This window comes from Canis lupus, chromosome 20 (genome assembly GCF_011100685.1).
Source record: "Canis lupus familiaris isolate Mischka breed German Shepherd chromosome 20, alternate assembly UU_Cfam_GSD_1.0, whole genome shotgun sequence".
Taxonomy (NCBI): Eukaryota; Metazoa; Chordata; class Mammalia; order Carnivora; family Canidae; genus Canis; species Canis lupus.
Genome location: NC_049241.1, coordinates 41,052,669 through 41,065,231, shown reverse-complemented (window position 1 = coordinate 41,065,231; position 12,563 = coordinate 41,052,669). Strand labels below are relative to the sequence as shown.

Here is a 12,563-nt window from a genome sequence, read left to right as displayed (position 1 = left end):
GGCTATCTGACACGAGACGGAGAGTCAGGCAAGCAAAGGCCAGGCCAGGCAATCCAAACAAAAACCCAGGCCTCAAGGGGAAGTACATCCAACATGGTCCTGAACTGAGGACAAGACCAAGAGGAGTGAGAAACTAAAGGGGGCGATGATAACCATAATTCTAGGTCCAACCCTCAAGTCCCAAATCTCAGTCTTCAACAAGAAAAACTCTGATGTAAATTACTTTAAGTAACACAAACCCAAAGATATTTTAATTGGACATCAGCACAAAGTTTTGATAATTAATGTAAATGAGTATTTTCTAAAAAGCAAAGTATGCCTACCAGTGAGCCACACAGACGGTGCTCAGCCTCAGGCTGAGGCTGGGTGCACCCCAAAGGCTCACTTCATTGTTGGGATTCTCTAACTAAATCCATATCCACACCTATACCCTCAGACCCTTTGGAGGAGGGTCAGGGGCTAACTGGGCCTGAACAGCATGTAGAGTATAGGTAGTGCAGCCACAAATGTCATAGAGGTGACCAGCGTGCTGTAGATGGTGTTCCTGTTGACCTGGGCTTCTAGCCTCTGCTCCATGTCCGACAGTGCCAGGATCATGCTCCCCTGTTCCAGCAAGGAGCCAGGCAGAGCCCCATTTGCTTGCTCCACCAGGCCTGGATGTGCTGCAGCCTTTGCAAGCTGAACCACCTCAGCCGTTTGGCTGAAAGTCTTTTCCAAGCCATCAAGTCGCTCTCGTAAACCCTCTAGACAGGAATGGACCTGCCTGGAATGGCTGAGCTGCTCCTTCAAAGCAGCTGAAAGGACATCAGTGTCTCTGTCTCGGGTGGGAGAAGTACCTGCCTGGGCTCCAGAGCTCTGCCTGGGCCCAGCTTGTACCAGGCCCCTTAGGTCCACCATGAGGTCGTGGAGGTCCCTCTGCTGGAGGGAGTAGGAGGATGCCTGTTCTCGGATGGCCTCCTGGAGGCTAGCAGGACCCTTCTGTGCCTCTAAAAGCAATGCCTTCAGCTCCTGCAGCCGGACACGGTTCACGTAGGTGGAGCCCGCAACACCAATCAGGGCCCCCAGGACTGACCCAATGAGGGACCAGTTCTTGGTCCTCTCAGCTCGAGTGCGCTCCTTCTCATGACTTTCTCGCACAGCTGCAGAGAAGAGGGAGAACTTCTCTCGCTCAGAGTCTTCAGCATGCTGATAGGTTGCCCGAAGCCTCTTCTCCTCCTGCAAAGGCAAAGCTGCATTACACAGCAGCAATGTGGCCCTGCAGCTGCAGCCACCAGCAGATGTCCCTGGGGCTCAGCCTCCTCACACCTGGCAAAGCCTACATGCTCCATTAACCCGCTGAATGAATGAAGGCAGAGTATGCCCAGTCAGGACAGGGAGCAAAGGAATTGGGGGGGTCAAGATGAGCTGTACTACCTTCTACCCAAGCATTTCTGGGTCTGCTCAGACATGCACTAATGACTACAGAATTAATCCATCAGAGGGAAGTATCTGGCCCTCTCTGGGCCAGTACCCTCTCCATGAAGCTCCTTCCTCAGCAATCTGGGACTCAGATCATATTGCCCTGGACTGCTGACCTCCATACAACAGGAGGAAGTGGGTGGATAGGCTCTGGAAGCCTGGGGCCCAGTGTACCTTCTGGTTTACCTCCTCACCAGATCTCTGACCACCAGCCAGTGATGGTTCCCAACTTGCCTTTCCCTGACCAGGTGGGCTAAGGTCCCTGTCCAGTGAGAAAGGGCTGTCTCATGAGGTGCCTACCTGCAGCATTCGGTGCTCCAGCGTAGCCAGTTCTAGGTATTGGTTATCCTCTCTGGAGATGCGGTCCAAGCGGTCCCTCACCTCCTTCAGCTTGGCCTGGTGAACTTCCAAGTCTTCTCGAGCCTCTCGGACAAGCCCTCGAGCCACCATAAACACTTTCTCTGCCTACAGAGAGAACAATGGAGGCAGTCTGCCTTTCCCTTCAAAGCCCACACAGGTTCAGCTCCATTCCCAACGAGGCTGTGGCTAAGGTGAGTGCAGTGTCAGTGCAAAGAGTGGAAAAGATTCCCTCAGACACAAAATCCGGGCAATCCTCAAAGTGCAGCCCCAGGCCGCACCCATCAGAACCATCAGATTTATCCATTCAGGTAGAAATAATTTGCCCCTGAGAAACTGAGAAACTGGGAAATAGCTAATGCTATATACAAAACCCAGCCAATTCTAGTCTGATACAAACCACAAAGAGGAACCAAGGTTCCTAAGCTGTTTCACATTACCTTAGCTACATCTCAAAACAATGCCACCAGAGGTATTGCTATGGCCTCCATTTTACAGACCCAGAAAGGGCAGCTCAGCCAAGATCACCACCTCCAAGGGGAGAGATGGCACTGTGCCTCAAAATCCCCCTCTGAACCCCAGGTTCTTGCCACCTCACCAGCCTGGTCTGCGCTAGGCAGGAGTAGGAAAAGAGATGACAGACTGCATTGCCGTTGCCACCAAAGGCTTCACAGCCACGGGCAGCTCTTTCTACTGCACCTATGATGCTGTCCTAGCCCTGTGCCTCTACCTTCACAGGGGCTATTTTAATTATACTCGGGACTTTGAGGACACTCTAAGACTCTCACCAACCCCAAAGAGTCAATGTAGGAAGTGTTCACTGGCCTAACACAATGGACTGCTCAGTACACAGAAACCTGTTCTCAGGTAGGTGGGCACAGTTACACAGAGATCGTCACCCCAGTACTACCAAATCCAGACTATCACATGAGAAATGAGTCAGATCCCTCTGCTAATAGTATTTGTTCAAGAAAAGGCAAATCTGGGCATGGCTTCCCAGCATCATGTGGCTACTGAATATTTGGCAGGAGCATCCAGGCCACATTTCCCAACTCAGAAGGCAGGGCCAACCACCCCGACTTCCCTCCTCACCTCAGTCACGTTTCCCTGGGCCTCTCGAACCTCATTGAGTCCAACAAACTCTTCATATCTGTCCCACCAAGTTGTGGCTGTGGAGGACGCTCGCTGCCGAATGTCGTGCCCCAGGGCTCTTCCCAGAGCTGTGAGGCGATGATACAGCCCCAGGGCCACCTCCTGAGGTCTTTTCTCTCTGGGCTGGCTAGGGCCTGGGCTGCAGAGAGTCCTGGTCATAAAGAGGTCCCTTCCAAGGAGGCCCCTCCGCACCAACACGTGGGGCACACCCACGATGTGCTGCATGGTAAACGCGGTGCTGTGCCCTGTCATCAGGAGACCTGTTGGGGTGGGGGTGGGGAATGCCAGACAAATCAGCGCAGAGCTGAGAAAAGCTGGGCATAAGTCAGGTTTTAAGGTCTAGGGACAGTTCTGAACTAATTCCCATGAAGAAGTCCAGACTGAGCGCTACCCTGCTATGCCTGGAGACTGCAGCCGCTGTAGTCAGACTTCCCCTGGATGCCCCCAGACAGCTCAGGGAAGAACATATTTAGGGGACCATGCCTTGGGTGCCTGGGTGGCTCAGTGGTTGAGCATCTGCCTTTGGCTCAGGGCGTGATCCTGGGGTCCTGGGACTGACTCCACATCAGGATCCAAGCAGGGAGCCTACTTCTCCCTCTGCCTATGTCTCTGTCTCTCTGTGTCTCTCATGAATAAATAAAATCTTTAAAAAAAAAAGAAAGACAGAAAGACCATGCCTTCCACCTCCCTCCACAATGCCACCAGACCTTCCCATTCCACCTTTCCCATGTCCCCCAGGTCTCTTGGGACTTGGATGAGAATCCTGGTACCAGGTTTTCTGACAACATCAAAGAAAATTCTCAAAGTTGAGTTGTGCCCATGCTGACAAAGCCCCACAAAGATTCATAAAAACTCCTGGGGAAATCAGGAGTGGAACCAAGGCAACCTTGGGGAAAGATTTCTGTAAGAGACCATCAGAACCAACTGCCTGGACTCTGAGGGCTGCTGCAGCACTGAGGAAGCAGTTATACGTATATTTAAGGCCAAAGGTCGTTTATGTCCCAAGGCAGAAAATTCCCTCCTCAGCTGTCCTCTGAGAAGACAATCACAGGAGAAAAAGGAAACAAAACGTCCGGATCTCTTTACAGAGGACGGCTTTTCTTAGATTCACACAAGCACCTCTCCTCTGCGCTCTGAGCCTAGACTGTCCAGGCTCCTAGTCCCATCTCGAGATCTTCTGACCTTCCATAAGCTTCCAACCACCGACCCCGTTGGCACCCCCCCAGCCTCTCCAACCTTAGTCATGCTCTACAGGTTAGGTTTCTTTAATCTTTCCCTTTTCAACCTTGCTTTGATGCTTGGGCCACAACACCACCCACTTCTTGTTACCTAAACAGCACAAGGAGACTGCTATTACCCAGTCAGACCTTGCCTGAGCCCAAGATCAGCAGGGACTCTGAGGACCCCAAGATAGGGCCAGTGACCATGCTCCCGGCAAACCTGGGCCAGCACTCCCTCCTCTGGCCAACCTCCCTACACTCCCCCACATACACACAAGCCCTCAAGTACTGACTCTGGCTGTCAGAGTGACACCTGGTGGCCAAATAACCAGGCCAGAGAGAAAAGCAGAGGGAGCTGGGGACAGGAAGCCTGACTGGAGGAGTTCTGGTGATGAAGAAAGGGGCTTCTGGATGTAATAGAGCCCATCTTAGAGCATCCCCACCTCCTCCCCCTTATGCTGTGCTTGGAGAAGCTCAGACCCTCTAGGAAACAAAGTTGGTTGGGCAGGGACCTGCCTCCTGCCCAAAGTGGGTCCGAGCTGAGAGCCACAGAGGGAAACATTTCTATAACACTGGTTCCAAGCTGGTCCCACACCTGAACTCCAGGGCCCCATTCATAAGCCCAAGAAGGCATACAATATCTGTAACCCAGGGATCAAGCTAGCTTCCCAGGTCTCAATGTCAGCACCCATTGCACTGAACTGTGACCCCACAACAATCCTACAGGTGTACACTGCATCAAAGCAAAGCACACAGACTTGCAGCCCAGCCAATGACAGCCCTCTCCTTTTCAGAAACACTCACCAGAAAAGTGTCCGCCTTGGCTGTCATTACTTCCTCAGCCCTCATTCTATCTTGATCCCACTCCACCACAAGGTTGCTCTCCTGGAGGCCCCGCAAAACTTCCACCTTGCTAGATCCAGCAGATGCTTCTCAGATTTCTTCTCCAAATCTCTGCAGCTTTCACCACCCTTTTCTTTGAAGTCACTTTCCAATCTTGGCTTCCTCCCACCTTCTCAGCCTCCTTCCCCAGCTCCTCCTCTATTAGCCAACCACTCTTGGAAGCCAAGAAGGTCACCCATCCCTGGCAGTGACAACAGCATCCTCCCCAGTCCTTGCTTCCTCCCTGCCATTCGGAGCCATTCTTCACAACCCAAGGCTCTATCAACTCATCATTTTGCATTCCTTGGTTCAGAACCCTCGACAGCTCCCATCTCGCTGCCACAAACACCAGGCCCGCCAGTGGTCAACAAGGCCGGGTCCCCTGGACCGTCATCCCTTTCCTCTTCTCTGCCCCTATCCCCCACTATAGGCACCCAAACATGTGAAGCCAACCCTGCTACTTCCTCCACCTGGACCACTCTTCCTCTGCAGCTCCAGTCAGCTCATCCTGACAGAATTCTATGTCTTAGCTCGGTCTTGGCTCATGGCAAGGCCTTTCTTGACCATCCCTTCCTGGGCCATCTGCTTTATTTTTCTCCATCAGGCACATATTTGCCTTCTTTACATTGCCAGACCCCTCACCAGAACACAAGCTTAGTGACAACAGACTTTGCTGGGTGAAGAAATGACTCAGGTTGTTTCTCTATTCCAGTCCCTCCTCTCAACCACCCAGCTCCCACTCAGCCTGACTCTCAGCCCCTCATCACTCAAACATCTCACAAGCCGTTGGTCAGCACAGGGCAAGTGTTCCTGGCAGAGGGGGCAAAGTAGAGATGCACTCGGGGCCATCCACAACCTGAAAGGCAGCGAGTGCAGCTATAAAACAGCAGAAGGAAGGAGAGAGGACAGAAGAGAGGTGGAAGAGGTAAACAGAGACCATATTAAGATGGTCTTGAGGGCCACATTCAGAACCCTGCCCCTCCAAATCCATTCTCTCATTCTATCCTGATGATCATCTCCTATCAACTTTCCATCCCATGAACCTCCATCACTTGTACCTCTTCCTCACTCACAGCTTGCTTCATTTTTCCCTAAGAAAATATTTAAAAATTGGAAGACAACTTCTATAAACTCCTATCATACCTACCTACCTGCCAGTATCTGTCCAATTTCCACATTCTCTCTTGTTCTTCAGAATGAAGAATTCATGCTCTAGGAAGCCCAAGCTGTGCCCCAGGTCCCTTTGCTCTCCCCACCTGACACTGCTCACTAATTGATCAGACATCCCTCCAGCAACATCCCCACTTCTCTGCCCCTCTGTACAGCCAAACTCTTTGACAGATTGTCTGTACTCGCGGTCTCCAGTTCCTCTTCTCTCATTCTCTCTTGAACCCTCTCTGATCTGGCCCTCACAACCACAATGCCATCGGAAATGCTCTTGTCCAGGTCACTTCCACATTGCTAAATCCAGTTCTCAGTCCTCCCCTTACTTGCCCTATCAGTAGCCTATGCCTTGTGCTACCTCCTTCAAATGCCTTCTACACTTGGCTTCCAGTTCCCATTCATCTCCTGAACCTCTCTCCACATAGAGGGCTGCAGGGCAAGGTCCTTAGACTTCTTTCTTATTCAGCTCCATGGCTTTAAAAGACATCTACAGAAATGTTATAAAATTAATTATACTGATGGTTGAACAACACTGGAAATATACTAAAAACGCTGAGTTGTACACATTACATAAGTGAATTGTATGGTATGTAAATTGTTATCTCAATAAAACTATTACTTTTTTTTAAAGATTTTATTTATTTATTCACAAGACACACACACACACACACACACCCAGAAGCAGAGACACAGGCAGAGGGAAAAGCAGGCTCCATGCAGGGAGCCCGATGTGGGACTCGATCCTGGGACTCCAGGATCATGCTCTGGGCCGTAGGCAAACGCTCAACCGCTGAGTCACCCAGGTGTCCCAGAACCATTACTTTAAAAAACAATCAACTACACTCTGATTTTTCTAGCCCAGCCCTCTCCCATAGATTCCAGATTCATTTACCCAACTGCTCAATCCACATATCTGGTTAGAAGATTAATGGGGATCTTAACCTCACTCCCCTACTTGCCTTTTCCATCTTGGTTGATGGAAACTGCAAGTCCAAATCAGACCAAAACCCTCAAATTATCCCTGACTCCTTGGTTTCTCTTCCATCTCATATCCAATTCATCACCAAATGCTACTTCCTTTCTAAAACTAAAATCCCTCCTTCTCTTACCCCTGCCACTGCTACCACCTGGTCCCAATGACTAATATCTATTACCATAAGAGCCTTCTGACCAGGTTTCCATGCTTTTACTCTAACCACTACAGCTATGGTCAACAAAGCAGCCAGTGGTCCTTTCAAAACACAGGCCTGGGATCCCTGGGTGGCTCAGCGGTTTAGCGCTTGCCTTCCGTGCTCAGGGTGTGGTCCTGGAGTCCCGGGATGGAGTCCTGCATCGGACTTCCTGGGTGGAGCCTGCTTCTCTCTCTCTGTGTCTCTCATGAATAAATAAATAAAATCTTAAAAAACAAAAAAACAAGCCAAACCATGTCTCTCTCTGCAATGATTCCTCATTTCTCACAATGTAAAAAGCCAAATTTTTTTCCATGGTCTACAGGGCATCCCTGTCCTGGCTCTCATTCTTTTCTCACCTCATCTTCCACTAGCATACCCTTCTCACTCTGCTCCAATCATATGGACCTTCCTCCCAACACAGCTTTGTTGACATACAAATGATTCATATCACTGTGTAAGTATAAGATACACAACATGATGATTTGATACACTCGATACATATATACATGTATATGTTACTAAACATTTACCACAATAAAGCTAGCTAACTCATCGTTCAGGTAATTACCATGAATGGACTTTCTTGATGTTGTTGGAACACACTAGGCTATCCCCACAGCCGGACCTTCACACCAGCTACTGGCTATTTGCATTGCTTCTTTCCTTATCTTTTCCAGGTCCTGCTCAAGTGTCACTGTCATGCATTTCCATCCCAGTCACTTTGCTTTCTTTTTCTCCAAGCACGTATCCCATGACCTGCGATGTGTATTTCACTTATGTACTTTGCTAATGGGGTATCTCACCCACCAGAATGTCAGCTCTGCCTGCGCAGGCATTGTTTTGTTCACGGCCGCCTCAGTGCCTGTAATACTCTGTATATAGTATATACTCAACAAGAATGGATTAAATGAATAAACAGAATTTTGCAAAAAGTCACAGCCCGGCTTTATAAAATCCAGATTCCTTCCAGTGGCCTCCGAAACTTTAGGACCAGGTGATCTAGCCCTGGTCCATATTTCTGTCACCTCCTTCACATCTCCCTTGACCCATGCGCGCTTTCCTGGGTTCCAGGAACGCGTAGAACTTCAAGGCCTCTGCACACGCGCCCTTCTCTCTACCTTCAGTGCTTTCCCCATGCACGGTCCCAGGCATAGCGCCTTCCGGTTAAGCACCCCTCCTGGCTTCCGGACGCTCCCCTGGCAAGCCGACCCTCCCCTCGTACCTGGCGCCCCAGCGCAGAAGCCGCAACCCAAACCGAGCGCCCGCCACTCAGTAGATCTCTGACCCCTTAACGCCCGCCCCCAGAGCTGCTTCCGGCAGCGCGAGCGCAACTTCCTGACTAGCAGCCAATCAGAGGCCCCGCGTGGAGGTATAGGCGCAGGGGGTGGGAAGGAGAGCTCCGCTTCCGGTGGCAGGGTCTGGGGAAGGGTCGGCAGGCGCCATGTCCGGCCGCGAAGGTGAGTGTTTGCGGTTGATGGGGCTTAGAGGGACAGGACCCCGCGGGGACTGAATTGAGCATGCTTGTGTCCCCCACAGGTGGCAAGAAAAAGCCCCTGAAGCAGCCCAAGAAACAGGCCAAGGAGATGGACGAGGTGAGGGCGAGCGCGGAGGCGTGGGCGGGTGCGGAGGGACTGGGAAATCTGCCTGGAGTGAACCCAGTCTGCCTCTCCCTAGGAAGATAAGGCATTCAAGCAGAAACAGAAGGAGGAGCAGAAGAAACTCGAGGAACTAAAAGCAAAGGCCGCGGGGAAGGGACCTCTGGGTAAGTGAGGGCCAAGTAGAGCGCTCAAGCCGGGCAAGCGTTCTGAGCATCAATCTGGTCCTGGGTGAGGTCCGGGTCCTCGCGTCCGCTACGGCTGACTGCCCCCCTCGCCAGGCTTGGATTCGCCCCAGCGGGAAGGGGCGGCAGTCAAAGCAACTCGGAAATGAAGTCTCTTTCGTCCCGGACAGCCTTCTTTAGGGAAGCGGCAGAAATGGGAAACACCGAAATTCCTGTATTTTATGCACAAATTCGTAGAGTTGAGTTTTCCAAATATAGTCCACTATTTCTTGCTCCAAGTTCGTATTTCAGTGCTGCTTTTTTGCTCATAACATTTCTCTACTTAACCACTCGTATTGCTAACTCCAGTAAACTAGTTTGCATCCTGTCTTCACTTCTGGGTGCACCTAGACTAAAAGATAAAGTCCAGTCTTCTTTTTTTTTTTTTTTTTTTTTTTTTAATTTTTATTTATTTATGATAGTCACAGAGAGAGAGAGAGAGAGGCGCAGAGACACAGGCAGAGGGAGAAGCAGGCTCCCTGCACCGGGAGCCTGATGTGGGATTCGATCCCGGGTCTACCAGGATCGCGCCCTGGGCCAAAGGCAGGCGCCAAACCACTGCGCCACCCAGGGATCCCAAGTCCAGTCTTCTTAATGTGCTATTGCGATATATGCTGTTTTAATCTAATCCACCATTCTGCCTCTTTTCTTTATGTAGGAAGAGTTGGTTTCATACCAAAAGATTTCTCAAGCCCAACAGCCCGAATACTTTTCTGTGCTTCTTAGATGCTATTTACATTTATCAAACTAATGAACAATTTCTTCTAGTTATTTGTGCCCACCCTGTGGGATCACTGTGAGCCACACTGGGGCTGGTAGAGGCTGGGATGGTGGGAGGGTCATCCAGGGCTTCCCAAGACTTTTATCTCACTGGGTTTGATTTGATTCACAGTCCTGAGATTCTAGTTATTCAGATTCCCTTTTGGATCGTAAGGTATTTTGTACCTTCCTTTAATCTGTGATTGTGTATAGGGACAAGGTCAATCTTTAGGGAAATCCTGTATTACTTGTTTTTCATTGAAGATTTCATTAAGATTCTTTTTCATTTATATTCAATTAATTTACATATATTAGTTTCAGAAGTAGAGATCAGTGATTCATCAGTCTTAATATAACACCTAGTGCTCGTTACATCAAGTGCCCTCCTTAATGTCCACCACCCAGTTACACCATCTCCCCACACTCCTCCCCTCCAGCAACCCTGTTTGTTGCCTATGATTAAGAGTCCCTTATGGTTTGTCCCCCTCTCTGATTTCATCTTGTTTTGTTTTTTCCTCTCTTCCCTTCTGATCCTGTTTTATTAAATCCCACATATGAATAAAATCATATGGTAATGGTCTTTCTCTGATGGACTTATTTCACTTAGCATAATATCCTCTAGTTCCATCCATGTCATTGCAAATGGCAAGATTTCATTTTTTTGATGGTGGAGTAGTACTCCATTGTATATATACTACAGGTCTCATTTTTTAAAGGTTTATTTTGTTAAGACATAGAAGATCTTTATTACTGTGTTAGACATATTTAATTTTGTAACTATTAAGTTATCTACTATGTGCCACATATATGGTCAAATGTAAATTGAATAAAATAAAGATAATGAGTCCTTCACACCCCGGGATCATTAATATGATATGATGTGGCAGTTGAGAATGTGGTCTTGGATGTCAGACTACCCATGGTGGAATCTTGGCTTTGTCACAGACCAGTTTATAACTTTAAACAACACCTATCGCTAAGACTTCATTATCTGTAAAATGGGTTGATGAGAGGATGAGGATTAAATGAGCCAGTATATAAAATACTTAGCTGTAGATTTAGGCCCGTGCACAGCCAGTATTCATGCTCATGCCTCATCTTCATCCAAATACTACCCAGAATGGACTGTTGGTAAAGCTCTGTGCATGTTTGTATAAAAAGAAATGTCAAGCACAAGAACTGACATATGCATATCAGGCCCCTGGCACTATACCATAAGGAGTATATTTTTCTTTAGCTGAGACGCTTTTTTCCTTTTGCAGCCACAGGTGGAATTAAGAAATCTGGCAAAAAGTAAGCTGTTCCTTGTGCCTGAGGCAGTGATGATCCTTAATTCCATTCCTGCTTAAACATCTGGATTCCCTATCATAGCATCTGTTGCCACCTATAGCTGGGATGAAGTGTTGTCTTAGATCCTGTTGTACATTAAGAATAAACTTTTGTAAAAAAAATATAATAAAAGAATCAATCATACAGTGGCTCATATTCTCTTTATTTCTCGTCACTCAGTCATTTCTACCTTAGTTATGAGGTCAGAGTAAACCTAGCCCAGAATCCTGCCAACATGTGCTCTTCAGTCTTTGTTCTGTACTGAACTGTCACCTGGAATTAAACAAATTCATTGTATACCTGATGGAATATATTACATGAGGCTAATGAAAGAGTCTGTACATTGGGGGCTAAAAGGTCTCTATTAAGACCTCCACATTGCCATTTGTTGTAAATGGAATTGTTCATCTTTCATGCCAGGAATCCATTAAGTGCATGCTGCATGTGTACCAAAGAGCAATTCCTGTTGTCAAGGAATTTGTTATGGGAGAGGAGCAACATTAATACATCCTATATGCATTATAAAGGGAATAAAAAAACAGGAAAGGAGAGGGATTCCTGAAAGTTTCTTTTTTTTTAATAAATTTATTTTTTAATGGTGTTCAATTTACCAACATACAGAAGAACACCCAGTGCTCATCCTGTCAAGTGCCCCCCCCCAGTGCCCGTCACCCATTCACCCCCACCCCCCGCCCTCCTCCCCTTCCACCACCCCTAGTTCGTTTCCCGGAGTTAGGAGTCTTTATGTTCTGTCTCCATTTCTGTTATTTCCCACACATTTCTTCTCCCTTCCCTTATATTCCCTTTCACTATTATTTATATTCCCCAAATGAATGAGAACATATGTTTGTCCTTCTCCAATTGACTTACTTCACTCAGCCTGAAAGTTTCTAAGAACCAAGCTTACTCTGAAACCCCCCAGGTCTGCATTTACTCTAGGGCTTCAAAAAGGCCCTTGCTAGGTTCCCATGTCTTTTTTTTTTTTTTTTTTTTTTTTTGGTTCCCATGTCTTCTATCACATTCAACCCATCAGCAAAATTCAATCTGGCATCTGGATACCTCCTCCAATATCATTCCCATCCCGCATCCTGACCTAAAATCCCTCACCTGGATTATTGCAACCACATCCACATTTATCTTCCTGCCCCCTACCCTTGCTCTGTAAGGTATAACCTTCACTCAGGATGTGGTGTTCTTGCTAAACCATGAAGTTAGGGGATCCCTGGGTGGCGCAGCGGTTTGGCGCCTGCC

At 48.3% G+C, this 12,563-nt stretch overlaps 1 protein-coding gene and 1 long non-coding RNA gene across 4 annotated transcripts; one reads left to right on the top strand and one right to left on the bottom strand.

The window, feature by feature from the left end:
- Positions 1–219: 219 nt before the first annotated feature.
- Positions 220–8,870, bottom strand: CCDC51 (coiled-coil domain containing 51). 3 transcript variants are annotated; one of them, XM_038566548.1, is made up of 4 exons: positions 8,628–8,870; positions 2,908–3,227; positions 1,759–1,923; positions 220–1,215 (listed from the first exon to the last, which is right to left on the bottom strand). In XM_038566548.1, the coding sequence occupies exons 2-4, from the start codon at positions 3,217–3,219 to the stop codon at positions 460–462; spliced, it is 1,233 nt and encodes a 410-aa protein (XP_038422476.1). In that variant the 5' UTR covers positions 3,220–3,227; positions 8,628–8,870; the 3' UTR covers positions 220–459. The 3 variants fall into 3 exon arrangements, with proteins under 3 accessions (XP_038422476.1, XP_038422477.1, XP_038422478.1); XM_038566549.1 differs by lacking the exon at positions 8,628–8,870 and adding an exon at positions 4,992–6,209; XM_038566550.1 differs by lacking the exon at positions 2,908–3,227 and having other exon boundaries at positions 8,628–8,735.
- On the top strand, positions 8,757–11,456 carry LOC609068. Its single transcript, XR_005374947.1, has 4 exons — positions 8,757–8,862; positions 8,942–8,997; positions 9,080–9,167; positions 11,246–11,456. It is a non-coding gene; the product is annotated as an uncharacterized LOC609068 (long non-coding RNA).
- Positions 11,457–12,563: the final 1,107 nt, after the last annotated feature.

Bases quoted from the DNA above. Each gene is read 5' to 3' on its own strand.
- CCDC51 (XM_038566548.1), bottom strand. From the start codon at position 3,219: ATGACAGGGCACAGCACCGCGTTTACCATGCAGCACATCGTGGGTGTG. The intron at 1,924-2,907 runs GTGAGGAGGGAA...TTCTCTCTGTAG, and splicing joins CCCAGGGAAACGTGACTGAG to GCAGAGAAAGTGTTTATGGT. The intron at 1,216-1,758 runs GTAGGCACCTCA...TTGCCTTTGCAG, and splicing joins TGGAGCACCGAATGCTGCAG to GAGGAGAAGAGGCTTCGGGC.